This window comes from Geospiza fortis, unplaced genomic scaffold, assembly GCF_000277835.1.
Source record: "Geospiza fortis unplaced genomic scaffold, GeoFor_1.0 scaffold40, whole genome shotgun sequence".
NCBI classification, from domain to species: domain Eukaryota; kingdom Metazoa; phylum Chordata; class Aves; order Passeriformes; family Thraupidae; genus Geospiza; species Geospiza fortis.
In genome coordinates, this window is record NW_005054297.1 from 4430673 (window position 1) to 4446684 (window position 16012).

Consider the following 16012-nt stretch of genomic DNA (forward strand, 5'->3'; position numbering starts at 1 on the left):
GTAGTTTATAGTGTTACAATTCAGATATAGCATGAAATGTATCTTTTCCATGAGTCCCTACAAAGGCATAAAGCACCAGTCACTCTTGGACCATGGACAATACAATTGATATCAGACCAAAACACAGGTAAAACCAGAAATCATATTGATGTTGTTTCTTTACTTGTTTGAGTATTCATTTGAGATAAAGAGACCATCAGAATTCTTAGTTTGGGGTGCTGGAAATCTTGTCTTCCTGTTCCCAGGAGAGCACTTTGCTCTCAGGAACTATTTAATGCAAAATAAGTAAACAATTCCTGCAGCAGGAAGCCAACACTGAAATATCTGTCTCCCAACAGAAACTCTTACTAGAACATTCAGTAAACTATTTTCACTGACTCTTTTCCTGGCCTCACAAATCTCAGGGGCTAAGATCCAGTTAATCTAAGCTCCTGAGAAATGAAAGTTTAAAACTGCAAGAATCAAACATTCCTAACCAAAAGCCCTACCCACTAAGGAATGGCACAAGAACTACCTGTGTCCCTTATAGGGACACAAGGGCTCCCTGTTCAGCCCAGTGGAGACCTTGGTTGCTCTACCAATATATCAGCTCTCCTTAATCAGGGAGACCTGGTAAGGATCTAATTTGGACACCTGAAACTACCGCCTCTTTTGATTATGTAAGGAACCAAGGTGAGTGCCTTTATAGTCCTCTGTAACCATGCTGGGACAGACACATCCACTTTTAAATGTTACACCTTCCAAAATACAGGGTCCAAAAGCTCCCCTTGTTCTCTGCCACAGCAGGGCAGTTTGGAGAAGCTGGCATGGCTAAAAGAAGCACTTGTGCTCATGGGCAGCCATACATTTAGGGCACAAGGGTACTTTCCAGACAGCTGCTGCTTTTTATCTCTGTCTCCACTGTGTCCCAGTCCACAGCCCTGACCTTCCTGACAGAGGAGTTTGGGCAGGGCTTCTGTGAACCAGGGACTGTCGAGTGCAAGCTACAGTAATCTGCATTTCCTCCATTTCCACATTCTAATTCTGCTTACTTTCACTATGGTTGGGTGCCATAAACTTCAAAACCAGGAAAATCTGCATATGCAGAGTAATTACTTTTTCAGACTGTTTTACCAAATCAAGGATTTAACCGCACTGAAACACTTGATAAGAAACAATTCCATTGATACTTGCTATTGAACCTAAATGACTGACCAGATGGAGCAGAACATAACACAGCAGACTGCCTAATATACTTTAGCTGAGATAATACATCTCAACTGAAAAAAACATAATGTTTCACTCACTGACATGGAGATTGTTATATTACAGTGTGATGGAAATATCTATTGCACACTCTTCCATAAGTCTGTCTGCATGCCTGTGCAATTTTTCCTTCTTCTATCCCCTCTAATAACCTTTATATCTCTAATATCCCTTTAAGACAACTGTAATAAACCAAAACTGAACAATTAAAAAAAAAAGTCTGTTAAAGTACTGTTAAGGGAATAAGTTAAACCTGCAAAATCAAGGAAATTCAAATTTAAAGCTGAAATGCACCATATGTCCTCTAGTGTGCACATATGAGGAGATGGGTTCAAGTATTTTTTAAGCAGAGTGCCATGATGGAATAAGATACCCAAGAAAACAGGATTCACACAGAATTGTCTTTGCCTTGGTTAACTTTGGATTATTTAAAGCAACTACGAATATCAATATTCACAGAGATGCCTTCCTTTTATTTCCATTAATAATAAGAGCTATAGAAGCCTAACAAGATTGCAATACACCTCTAAATGTTAAGGACCTTTTTTAAATAATAAATTACATGTGTAAGTCTATATGGGCATATTAAGTAAAATATTTACTGCAGTTGTTAGAGGATATGATTGATGACTTGGAAACCTAGAGAAGGGCAGAGAAAACCTTTTGTTTTCTATTTCATAGGGGCAGAGAGAACCTGCAGGAAACACCAGAAGCTACTTGTTCATATTTCCCTCCCAAAAGTGCACATGATTTATTTTGTATCATAAGCATTAAGTGTGGCTCCTTGATCTGTCAGGTTAGAAAAAAGAGAATAGTCCACCCAACTCCCTCAGGCCTAACATCTCTGTCTTTTTTCATAATCTTACTCATTCTTCATGGCAGCAAAAACATTTGAATAGAAAGATGTGGCAGAAAATCTTGGCCTGACAAGTAGTATTTTAAGTGTCAAATGAAAATCCTAAAGCATTAGAATAATAAAATATGAGAAAACAAGACTGGGATACACCTTACACATCTAAGGGTCAATAAAGGGACCACTCATCCTCTAAATATTGACCGATGCTAAGGATCTTTCTGTCTTGCAAAGGATTCCTCCAAAACTTTATTTTCTTTGTGCTTCCTTATTCCTAAGTCTTTATTTCATAATTATTTCACTAAACACAGACCGTTAGATGTATTAGTTTTCCCTTGGGTTTTTTTGCTTCTCCCCCCAACCGCTTTTATCTTTGCCTGCCTATGGTGCTGCTGTTCCCATTTTTCCTACCACTTTTTGCCTGCATGTCTGTAGGGCACACCTAGTTCTCCAAGAGCCAGGTAATGTTTTATGTGAAGCTGAGAGAAGAAATCCAGGAGAATTTTAAAGCTGGGTTCTGTTATGGGCTTGTAAAGGCTCTGCTGCTCACTCCAGCACAGGTGTCTGGCCGGGTACACACTCCATGTCTGTGTTGCCTCCCATGCCAAACAACTTCTCTGCCAGTAGAGACTTTGAGCCATGAAGACTTTTATCCTTAGAGCTGAAGGCCAAATACCACTTTGAAAACGTAATGGGATTGGTTGGACAGAGTTGCAAAACCAGAAATGCTATGGGTGGAGATAAGCCATTAAAGCTTAAGCTTCTGATGTAACAATAATGAGAAAAAAATTCTTTAGACTGACTAAAGAAAAATTAGTATGGCCTGTGAGTAAGTATGAATGGAAAAAGTAAAAATCACAAAAACTGGGGGGAAAAAAAAAAACCAAACAAGATCACTATCTTGTTCAGAACAGCTCAGATAAACTCCATGGTGACTGCTAGAAAAATAATGATGGACCAGTAAAACTCAAAATTTAGGTAGAAACATATACAGTAAAATTAGAGTATCTGGGATCTAGGCCATCAAGATGAGCAACAACAAAAAAATCCAAACTAAATATACAACATACATTGAATCCTTCATAAGTGGAAATGCATTCTATTACAGGCTGACTCTGGTTTTAGACTTTCGAGAAGGCAGGCACTCATTTATGAAACCACCTTTCTCCTGCCTTCCTGTTTTAGAGCAATTTATTTTCTTTGAAACCATGTGTTTCTTTCTGATACAGTGGCCTCACAGCACATTTATCTTTTTATGTCTGTAAGCTCCCTGGGACTGGGACTCTCGATACTTGTCTCAAAGACTGCCAGCATTTAGGAATGAAAATTGGTAATGTTAATTGTAATGTTCTACTTGAGTATAACCTGATTTTGTTATACCTCTTGGCAGTAGCCAGTGCACACAGTAAATGAGCTCAGGAAGGATGTGACTGTAAGTCAGTATCATGGCCAGAGTGGCAGAGTAGCAAAGAGCCACAACACCAAGCTGCTCATCAAACAGCTTAACCTCCAGCTCTGGTGCACCACATCAATGAGGAATCACCAACTACTGACTCCAGAATTGGAATGTGCTAACTGTTTCTGGTGCCATGTTTCAAAAAGTATTTGCCACATGGTCTCATGAACTGCTAGAGTAAAATTTCCTGGAGTGTATCAGAGGAAAAAAGAGGTCCTCAGGCCTCTTAGTAAATCACTGTGGTCTGCCTTGGTTGGGGGCTGGATCCCAGTTTCTACAAAGCACTAAGTAGACTCTGCTGTCCTGCAGTGCTCCTCAAGTCATAGTCTATGTGTCTCCACTATTATCTGGCTGACATGGTTAAGCAAGTCTTGGTGGCAGACCATTCTTATGCTCAGTGAGGATCCATTCTAAAAAAAAACCCCATGACCCAGTGAAATAAAACAAAAAAAGATCAAACTAAACTATGCTAACATTTGGTCAGTTAGGAAAGGAATCACAATCAAAAGTATAAATCAGTGAATGAATGAATGACTGACAAAAATATTTTTTTTAACTCTCTAAGTACCTTGTAGACTCAGCCCATATTTTTCAGGCATGCCTGCTCAAAATTAAGACCTCAATCCACAAAAAAGGCACTGAATCTCCAACAACTGGAGAGGTGGAAAGAAGAGAAAGAAGACGAGAAGAATATCGCAGTACCTTTTGAAGTCAAACCACCTGTATACAGTTATAAGTCTAGACAGGAATTCAGGAACCTGTACAGGAAAATACTATCCCAGGCTTCCAGCTCTGAATATTCTACAGCGAAGGTGGTGTGTGTGAGATTGAAGGGGCAGTGTTCAAACATGCCTTGTGCCATACAGCATGAGCACAGGCTTCTAAAACCTAAGCCTGTGCTTCTAACCCTCCTCAGCATTCTGTCAATATGTCTTCACATCTGCCAAAATACAAGCTGCCGGCACAATCAGAGGGCATTGCTTCACATATGGTTTTGACAGATTAAAATATGTTAAAATATTATTTTCATTTTTCTCATTTCTTTTTCCTAGGTTCCCCATGCCTGTTGTCCCACAGAGACTAATTCTAGATACTGCTTCCACAATACCTAATGACTTTTGGCTCTGTCACAACTTCTGCTCCTTTTTTACTGTGCATCCTTTCTACAACTAACTCTTGAGATCTCAGAGCAGTGCTTCTCATGAAGAAAGTCACCTGCCCTGTGTAATAACTGAGGCATTAGTACTGCCCAATCTTTGGGCCACTCTTCTAAGAGCATCTGCAAGTATGTGGCCATAAATCAGATCTGGCAGCACGAGAATGGGCTAGAAAGAAAATAAAAAAATCCCCAATACAGAGAGCAAAGAAATCTAAATTTATGGGACTGTAGAAAGAGCTCAAGGAAAGAAAGAGAGGACATTCCTGTGGCTGAACAATAAATGAGTTGAGTCCCTCAAGACTGAAAAGAGTACCACAAAAGAGACCCATAAACCAAAAGGCATAAGAAAAAGAGCAGAGAATGCTAGAAATTATAGATACAAATTTTGTCACTGAATTAATGAGATCAGAGATCCTCTTTCTCTGCTGTCTCCTGATCCTTACCCGTTTTCACAGGGTATAAAATAGCACAATTCAATACAGACTTTTAAACTATAAGTGCTGATAGACTTTGGATAAAGAAGTTAATAGGACTTAATCTACAATTCCTGCAGAACTCACACAGATGACTGGATTTTAGATTTTTTGCCATGTTCTCTTTATTGATATTTATTTTTAGTTTTGATTTATTTATGCCTATTAATAAATAATTCAATTAATTAAGTTAATTATAATCAAAATGATCACTTTAGAAAGAAAATAAAATTCCACCTTGGTTTTGAATTGTCTAGAATTTTTAATGCAGCATGATGCAGCATATTGGGAGCTTTTTAAGTTTCTTTTCTTCCCTTTTTCCTTTTCTCTTGATTAGCTACTTGTCAAATATTTGTTTGTTTTAAAGTAAATCAAATTTTCTACCTCCTCAGCAGGATTCATGTTTATTTATATGGGTAAGGTACAGTAATTGAGAAGTAGCAAGATACACCCATGACAGAAGTCTACTTGAATCTCTAATTTGTGGTAGCTCTAAGAGAGAACAGCAAGTGTAAGTTATGATTGCTGGAAGGTAGCGTTCATCTCTAAGCAGATGGAAGCCAGATATTTTAAAACTAACTGCAACAATTGACTTAAATATGGCCCTGTCTGAAGCCAAACAAAATTATTCCACTGCCATCACTGCGTTTCACAGCAGAGCATGTTACAGCTCTAAATCTTGTGCTTTACAAAATACACCGATCACCCACACTTTGTAGACAGGACACCTGAAATGGAGGAAAGTGAAATGATTTGCTGAAGCTCATAAGAACAACAGCAGCAGAGACAAAAAGCAGACCATAAAGTTGTCTGTTCACTCCCAGAACTCCTCATTGCTGCAGACTATGCCAGTCTCTGTCAATCTCTACACACTCACGGTTCTGTAGATGCATTAGGAGAAATGCTACCAAGCATGTGACAAATCACCTTTTGCTACGAAGTCCACTAATGTCACTGGGAAAAAGACCTATTAATTTTGGTGACCTCTGGACAGAGCACTAATGGAAAACCTGGGAACGAAGATGAAGTATCCTGGTCTGTACCAGGTCATGCAAGAGCCAGAGCACAGCCAGAAGAGCCGTGTAGGTAGAACCCAATGGAAAGAGCACAACACAGAAAATCAAAACTTTAAGGTGAGCCACCAAATGGGCTTAGCAACTTTTACAGCAACAGATTTATAGCAGCTCCCAGTTTAATTTATCAAAATGCAGTTGCCACTGGGGAACTCAAAAGGGGAAAAAGCCACCCATCCATTTAATAGCCATTCTTCCTTCTGTCCTACTGCTACAGCAGCCAAGGCAGTTGCTTATCCCCACATAGGTTATTTTCTTTGCTTCAGGTATTTCAGCTGTTTCATAGAGAACACTGATAAAATAATTAAATAATATATATTCATTACGAGAGGGCCAGTGCTAAGTGACATTTTTAAATTGCATCTTGTCTTCAGACTATTTTGCTAAAAATAACTTAAAAAATTAACCAAATCATAGACACTGAAAAAATTATAATTCAAGCCAAGTCTTTGGATCCCAGTTTTGATTTCTGTTGTCTGCACCCTCTGTACAGACAATTACAGCCACTCTGAGAGTTCAGCAATTGGTACATCACCTGACTCCTTATTTCATGTATGTCTGGTAGGGGAAATACAGTATAAAAGGCAGGTTCACTCATATATCTGTGTAAGAAATAGATTAGTTCTCTTCTATTAGTGTACTGTCTGGGATGACCCCTTTCTCTAGTAAGTTCTCCTATCTGTTCAGTGTGAAAAACTTGGAGAGTTGCAATTTATAGAACCTGAAAAAATTAGTAGTGTGACACCAAAGCAGAAATTATTATTAAAACACATATTTGCTTAAAATGAAAAATATTAAGAAATACACGTAAGCAAATTTTTGTACTTTTATAAGAAAGAAATAAAATCTGAATTCTAGCATTAGAATCCATGAAAAGAAACAGAGATCTATTTCAATATGAAAGTTATCTTTACAGTGCTTACAATTGCTTTCTGCCTCTGTCTCTCCCTTTGCTTGGCCCTTTCAGATTCCCGTTTTTCATACTCTTTGCGGTATTCTTCCCTCTTCAGCCTTTCATGCTGATATTCCTCATAGCTGTCATATCTAGGAAACACAACTTAGTCATCAAATCAAGCACCTGCATTTGTGAATGTAAAATTAGAAATACAATTTCTGGAATGCTTTACTATCCCAGGCAGTTAGAGAAAGAACTAGAGGAAATGGCATCAAACTCCACCAGAGGAAGTTCAGGTTGGACATCAGGAAGAGTCTCTTCGCTGGGAGGGTTGTTAGGCATTGGAATGGGCTGCCCAGGAAAGTGGTGGAGTCACCATCCCTGGAAGTGATCAAGAAATGAGTGGACGTGCTACGGTTTAGGTGATGTGGTGGTGTTTAGCCAAAGGCTGGACTCAATGAACTCAGAGGTCTTTTCCAGCCTTAATGACTCTATGATTCCACAATTCTCTCCTGAGGAAGAGCTGCAAAGCACACCAAATGCAGGCTGAAGGCACTACCTGGGTCTGCGACTGCACGGCGATCTGGACCGCGATCTTCCACCTAAGGGAGAACTTCTGTGTGCTCGGTGTCTACAGTGGCTGGACTCACAATAGCAACAAGATCTGCAGGAAGAAACACATTCACCTCTGTCATTCCATTTGAGTCTATTGACACCATTTTCTACCTCTTCCCTGAATTTACAATTTCTTCTAAGCTACTGGTGGGATTTTCCAGTGACAGTTTGCAATCTCCTAGTCAGCTAAGGGGCCTCAAGTGATTTCTCCCCTCCTGGCCCTTCAGTAATTTTCCTTATTGAGGCTAACACAGAGCAGACAGTCAGCCATTGTCAAGTCCATCAGATAGAGGCCGCAGCAAGATTGGCACCAGGCAGCTCAGAGATAATGGGGAAGGTTAGTTGTGTACATCTCTCACCAATTGCTCTGCCTCTGACCTGACTGCCTCTGCTCAGAAGGTGTAAACCTGGCAAATTCAAAGGATATTGGAAACAAGTGTTTCTGTAGCAAACCTGTAACCTTCAGAATTAATCCACTCAGGAGCAAGAGAATGAGTTGCACTGGATTAAAATTATTTCTTGCTTTTTTTTCTTTCTTTCTCTTAAGTTCCTTACTGTTTTTGCTGTTTGTCTTACTAGCTACAATGATCATATATGAATTTGCTGTACCATACCTTGAAGAGGATCTACTACAGGGCGACCTTGATCTCGATCGGGAATATGGAGAACGGGAACAAGACCTGCGTTGAGGAAAGGACCTTGATCTAGAGCATGTCCTTTGGGATCTTTGAGAAAATAAGGATTTGGGTGGAGACACTGAATCTCTGCATGGAGAGTTAAAAGAAGAGCAAGAAGGTGATACATCAAATAATGAATAGGCTTGTGTCCCATCCCAAGGGTAGCATAGTTTATCACTTTCATCTTCACTGTCATCAAACAGACCATCCATTGCTAGTCCTGAATTTATAAACATAGGTAGTTTGGAGAATTGTTCATTACTGTAATCACTGTCCCTTAGTTCTGTGCTCTTATCTGCTTCTTCATCAAAAACAGCTTGGCTGGGGTGACCAAAATGCTTATTCAGTTCAGCCCGAATTTCCTGGTCTTGGAGCTGTTTTCTGTTATTACCATGGGATCCCTGCTTATTTGTCTGTAAAGTCTCTTTCTTGAAATACTGGTCTTGTTCTAAAGAAGAACAAATCTGACACTGCCACCCAGGTGAAGAATCCTTAAATTCTGGTTGTCTGGAGTCCTGAAGTTCCTGGGATATTTTAATGTGTATTTCCGATTTTGAATTCACAGATTGACAGTAGTCATGGTCACCAAACAGCCGCAAACTGGGCCGTTTTGTCTTTCTCTCCTCATGTCCACTGGACAGTACTGTAGTCTTGTTAAGCTGTGTGTACAGCTCAGACTGGTCTGGACCCTTCTTGGTTGGGTTATTTCCTGGAGAACTGGAAGACTCACTACAGCGGGGCTTTTTTGAAGGTGGTACAACAGTCTTGCATGATGACTTCAGTTTAGGTGAAGTCCTAAAAGGATTATCTTGGTTGGCTTTATGAGGAGGGGTCGTAGGTGGAGTTAGGCCTACAGAGAGTAAAAGGAGGCACAGAATGCTTTTAAGCACACATACAATGTTTATAAAGGTGGCTCATATGCTTCTTAAAATAGATACAAAGCAAGACCCATTTTATGTCACTTCAACACTGCCAATACTGAGAATAAAACCACCAAAGGTCTGGTAACAACAATAGCAACAATACTAACACATCGCCATCAATCTCCAGTATAATTTCTGTCCCTCCCCTTCCTCCACGACATCTGCCCCTCTCTCTGTAGATTTTGATAGAAAAGATCAAGAGATAAAATTCCAAAGACGTTTCTGTTAAATACAAAACAGATTTTGATGTAAAAATGAAAAGTCAGAAGACTGGCACCATCAAAAACATAAAGAACCTAACAAAGAAGAACCTGGATAAAAGCACGGCCAAGAGAAATAAATGAGTGGCACCAAAGGATGCAGAACTTAAATGCAATGAAATAGAGCCACCCTAATTCAGTGACAATGACTCTTTGTTTCCAGAATTCATTAACCATTGAGAATGTATGTCTAATACACTCCTTGAATGTAATTAATACATTTTGCCTGAAATGTGGTTCTGCAACTGAAACCCAAATGAACAATAATACAACCACAAGTGTAATGAACCTTTGCATTTAGAACTAAATCGTGGTGAGAATCGTGCAGTAGGGAGTCAAAAGGAAACAGGTAAGTCTTAGTTATTAGGTTAGTATTAGTATTAGATTAGTATTCAATGACTAAATATACCACTAACTAAAAGGATTATTTACGTAACTGCAATAGATTGCATCACTGTGATGAGACAAAATTGCAGGAAGGACTACAGCACATTCCAGTAATGCCTGGGAACTAAAGCAGCATCTTCCCATTATTTTTATAAGGGTAGAATATAACTTTCAATATTTTCTATAGAAATCATAGAATTTCTTCAGACTTTACAGAAGGATAATCCCAGACATCAGGCCAGAGTAACAGCAAAAAGCAGACATTATTCAGGAAATAATTTCTCTTCAGGAAGGTATGTTAGGTTTGAAAAATTTGCTTCTGTTCAATTGACACTAATATAATTTAGTAACATATGCTTAAAATTTAACAAAATAGACAGAGATTAGGGAGTTCTCCAAGGTAATCCAGACCATCCCTAAGCAATCCAGATGCTCATGCTTTCCAAGAATACTTTTAACTCAAGAAATGAGCTTTCCATTAATTCTTAAGCAAGAATGAAAAGAGAGGGCAGACAGAGTTACAGGAAATGTGTGTTTCAAACATGGTTATAGAGCTCTGGTTTGTATTTTTAAACATGCAACACAGCTCGGCAGATCAATGCAAATGGAACATGTTTTATAGTGTTTTGCTGTAAAGAAGGAAAAGTGTCCATCAATGCACAGTGCTCCCTAAGGAGCATAAATGGAGACTGGGAGTCCCACTGCATTATCTGCAATGAATTTCTTTCAGAAAATAAGAAAATAGAAGCACCAAGGCATGAATACTTGATGTGACAGACACACTTGATTTTGTCCAAATGTTTGGAAAAAATGGTTATGAGCTACCCATGGCTATGCAAAGACTTTGCCTAATACCACAAAATTCAAGGAAACTGAGGCAAAGATTATGACACCTAAAACATTAGTTACGCCAAATTTAAATTTAATACTAAAAAAATTTTGTGCAGTCATCACTGTTAAATTATTTCCTCTAAGTCCTCAATTTTTTTCTTTCTTCTTCCCAAAAATTCACTTGAGACAGCCCTAACTATTTCTTACCTTATGCACCTCCTCACTGACAAATATTTTTGACTACCAAGTGAACTTTTGCTAAACTTAAGAGAACGGTCCTATTCAAAAATCTGCAGTAATACTTTCAAAGTTAAAGCTTCAGGCTCCGATTGAACAAATATTTCAGTAAACAACTTTCTAGAAAAAAAAAAAATTAAAATTACACTTTTGCTTGCGAAATTATACAGTCCATGAAAAATTCTGGGATTAGTTACTGGGTTTTTGGATGTAGTTTTAAAGAAAGAAATTAACAAAAATACAAACACTCCACAATGAATGTGTATATTTAAGAATTTCAGGCAAAGAAACCCCAGAGATAATCCAATATTCAAAATAAAATCTTATTTCAAATTCCACTTCTTTAAAGCTTGTCCTGGAAATAAGCAAGTAAAACATACAGTATAACATTTCCAGAAACCTGACAAAGAGCCCAATAATCTTCAGAAAGGGGGGTGGGGAAGTACCAAAAAAAAACCCTCACAAAAGTACAGGCTGAGCTAAATTTACTGGCACTTCCCTTGCTGGCAGAACAGGGCTGGGACAGCCTAAGAAAGGGCTTCCTCGTGGCATTCTGGCTTTTTTCCTGGATTTCAGCAGAAGCAGGAAGTGCACAGGCAAGTAAGATAAAAGATGGAAAATGTTCATTTAACTGTTGAACAAACCTACACTGGGGGATGGAGGAAGGAGTGAAGTTTTGAACACACGTCACCATTCCAAGTGCACCTCCAGAGTGCCGCCTGACCCATCTCCAAATGGTGAACTCTGAGAAAACCAGTTGGCTGCACACTTGTTCATCTTCACTCTAATCCCTGGTAATCCTCACCAAGGGCCATGATCCCACATCAGTGGCATTACAATATTCTGTAAGCACTGGATTATTTCACACACACTGATTTCTCCTCAGTGTGTACATTTAGGCATTGACAGTACAAGGTATATTCTGTACCCTCTCTTGAACTTAGCAGGTTTTGACAGATTTATGGAAGGACAGATGGCCATTACAGGCTGAAGGCTGACAAGAGGCAGTTCAGAGCATTGTTAACACACTTGCACAAACTCTCAGCAGTGCAGCGCTGTGCAGAATGTAATTCAGACTATAGCTTTTTTATTGCTGCCTATTTTCTTTTGTCAAAAGAGCCTGCTGTGCACAGCAACAAATGGCTGCCATTACCCAGAATGTAATGGGTGTCAGACAAATCACGTAACACAAACAATCAAGAGTATGTAGGTCATATTTCAACAGAGCACAACCTTAGCAATATTTATGATTACTGCATTGAAATGTGCTCTATAATAAACAAGTACCTCTACATCACTCACACTTATGTACTTCTGCACAGCAAATCTGTTAGAAGTGGTACATACTCTACAATCATCCCCCTTAAACAGTCTTTTTTCTTTTTAAAGTAAAAGGCAAGTATTTTTTCATGACATGCTATAAAACCATTTTCTTTGTAGGGACTTTTTCTTAATTGAATAGCTTTGGTAAATGGTACGTTTGCACTTTGCCTTGCTCTGTCTATATACTACGAACTCACTCCGTGATCTTGTGCTAGAAAACAGCATATATCAAATTGCCAGCACTGCTGCCAAAGCAGCACCATCCTCCCTGTGTCTGTGCAACAGAATGTTGTTTGCATATGTGCCAACTATGCCACCTTAGCCAAGCAACTTCTTTCCAGAAAGTCTCTGGGAGGGTGAAACTACTTTCAATACATTCCAAAACTCCACTTTAAAAAAAAACTTGCAAAAAAAAGTGTTGCTCATTTAGCACAGCTAGGTTGATAAGCAGAGATTAGGGGAGTGCCTTTGCATTAAAAGTGACATCTGGACTTCTTAGGACTGATTTTCAATACTATTTTACATAGACACAGATATTTCTAAATCTCTATGGTATCTCAGCATTCCAATGTTTGATGATGTTTGCTGTGTTTTGAGGGGGCTGATAATTCATGTCTTTTGGGGAATGCAGCCCTAGAACCTTTCTACATGTGCACTGGGCTTTTGAGAAGCATTGAAAATGAATTCTTTCATACCTTTTGAGTTTGAAAATGGATTGTCAAGGGAAACATTATTTAAGGCCACTTTAAAAACTGACCACAAGATAACAGCTCCATTCAATAGAAGAAGAGTGTTTGTATGGCACTAGATTGCAGAAGCTAGGAAAATGTAATAAAATTAAACAGCCATAATATAAAACTACATGCTTGTTGAATATTCAGTTTAATCCTGTTGTCAGTGCTGGAGAGAATAAACACAGATGCCTGAAAACATCAAATAATTCACTAGATTTTATTCTTTCTGGACAATTCTCTCAATCTCACATCTCATTTTATTGGAAATCATTCTGAGGTCAAAGAAGTTCTTAGATGACAGATTTTAAGTATTTTTTCTGACAAGTAAGAGGTAACACAAATCTAGAGGTGGACAAATAGCAGGTTACCAGTACCCTCAACGATGGTCACAAATTCCAAATCACTCTTCAACTTGATTGTGCACATCAGCTTTTCCGATGACAGAAAATATAGCTTTTTCTGCCATTTTTCAGAAAAATAAAATTTTTCCCCCAAGACCAGTAAGCAGTTTTACACTGCAATAAATTATAGGGATCTGTATCAAATTAGAGACTTTTCACCAAGAGGGTGGAAATATTCTTCTAGCTACTGATCAAGCCATAAGCACGTAAACCAACTTCATGTACTTAAATGGTGGCTTTGAGTATTTAGGTGTGAAGGTTTAAGACACAGGGAACAGAGAGAGATTAATTAGAAGCCATGCTATCTAATATCTGGAATTCAGAAGTTTGTCTAAGACAATCAAAAGTCTAAAACAATCACTGAGGAGCCCTTGACTGCCAAGAGAAACACTGCCACCTCCAGAAGGTGAGTCATCCTGGTGAGTCTGTTTGCACAGTCCAGCCTGTCCCTGCCCCACCTTCCCCCCTCATTCTGACTGCTAACAAAGAAGAACAAGGTGACACAGAACCATCCCAGATTTCTGGAAGACACTGGAGAAGTTCAAGCCCACAGCCTCTTTTAGCAGGGCACTGGCAATGCAGATGGCTGTGGAAACAGAGATGCACCTCTTCCAAGTCTCTCACTCAGAAAACTCATCTGACACAGGAATTTCATTGACTGCATTATCATTTCCTAGGACTCCCTCCATATCATGATGTTCTGGTCCAGCTTCCTCAGAATAACACTAGAATAATCAGCTTCAAGAGATAGGACTTTATACAGCAATGGACTTAGGACACTTACTTACAGTGTATTGAAAGAATTCTTATGTGTGGCATGAAAACACTTCAAAGAATATTTGTTCCTTGTAATTTGACAAATCGATGTTTTGACAGTTTTAGAACATGCAACACAGCTCGGCAGATCAATGCAAATGGAACATGTTTTATAGTGTTTTGCTGTAAAGAAGGAAAAGTGTCCATCAATGCACAGTGCTCCCTAAGGAGCATAAATGGAGACTGGGAGTCCCACTGCATTATCTGCAATGAATTTCTTTCAGAAAATAAGAAAATAGAAGCACCAAGGCATGAATACTTGATGTGACAGACACACTTGATTTTGTCCAAATGTTTGGAAAAAATGGTTATGAGCTACCCATGGCTATGCAAAGACTTTGCCTAATACCACAAAATTCAAGGAAACTGAGGCAAAGATTATGACACCTAAAACATTAGTTACGCCAAATTTAAATTTAATACTAAAAAAATTTTGTGCAGTCATCACTGTTAAATTATTTCCTCTAAGTCCTCAATTTTTTTCTTTCTTCTTCCCAAAAATTCACTTGAGACAGCCCTAACTATTTCTTACCTTATGCACCTCCTCACTGACAAATATTTTTGACTACCAAGTGAACTTTTGCTAAACTTAAGAGAATGGTCCTATTCAAAAATCTGCAGTAATACTTTCAAAGTTAAAGCTTCAGGCTCCGATTGAACAAATATTTCAGTAAACAACTTTCTAGAAAAAAAAAAAATTAAAATTACACTTTTGCTTGCGAAATTATACAGTCCATGAAAAATTCTGGGATTAGTTACTGGGTTTTTGGATGTAGTTTTAAAGAAAGAAATTAACAAAAATACAAACACTCCACAATGAATGTGTATATTTAAGAATTTCAGGCAAAGAAACCCCAGAGATAATCCAATATTCAAAATAAAATCTTATTTCAAATTCCACTTCTTTAAAGCTTGTCCTGGAAATAAGCAAGTAAAACATACAGTATAACATTTCCAGAAACCTGACAAAGAGCCCAATAATCTTCAGAAAGGGGGGTGGGGAAGTACCAAAAAAAAACCCTCACAAAAGTACAGGCTGAGCTAAATTTACTGGCACTTCCCTTGCTGGCAGAACAGGGCTGGGACAGCCTAAGAAAGGGCTTCCTCGTGGCATTCTGGCTTTTTTCCTGGATTTCAGCAGAAGCAGGAAGTGCACAGGCAAGTAAGATAAAAGATGGAAAATGTTCATTTAACTGTTGAACAAACCTACACTGGGGGATGGAGGAAGGAGTGAAGTTTTGAACACACGTCACCATTCCAAGTGCACCTCCAGAGTGCCGCCTGACCCATCTCCAAATGGTGAACTCTGAGAAAACCAGTTGGCTGCACACTTGTTCATCTTCACTCTAATCCCTGGTAATCCTCACCAAGGGCCATGATCCCACATCAGTGGCATTACAATATTCTGTAAGCACTGGATTATTTCACACACACTGATTTCTCCTCAGTGTGTACATTTAGGCATTGACAGTACAAGGTATATTCTGTACCCTCTCTTGAACTTAGCAGGTTTTGACAGATTTATGGAAGGACAGATGGCCATTACAGGCTGAAGGCTGACAAGAGGCAGTTCAGAGCATTGTTAACACACTTGCACAAACTCTCAGCAGTGCAGCGCTGTGCAGAATGTAATTCAGACTATAGCTTTTTTATT

At 38.8% G+C, this 16012-nt stretch overlaps 1 protein-coding gene across 2 annotated transcripts in view; it reads right to left on the reverse strand.

Moving 5' to 3' along the window:
* PPARGC1A (PPARG coactivator 1 alpha) overlaps nt 1-16012 on the reverse strand; it is a 369718-nt gene that overhangs the window by 9094 nt on the left and 344612 nt on the right. For both annotated transcript variants that reach the window (XM_031055195.1, XM_005415436.2), the window contains exons 8-10: nt 8384-9296; nt 7714-7818; nt 7183-7303 (exon numbers count right to left, since the gene is read on the reverse strand). In XM_031055195.1, the coding sequence (XP_030911055.1) occupies nt 7183-7303; nt 7714-7818; nt 8384-9296 (1139 nt within the window). The remainder of the gene's footprint in view (nt 1-7182; nt 7304-7713; nt 7819-8383; nt 9297-16012) is intronic.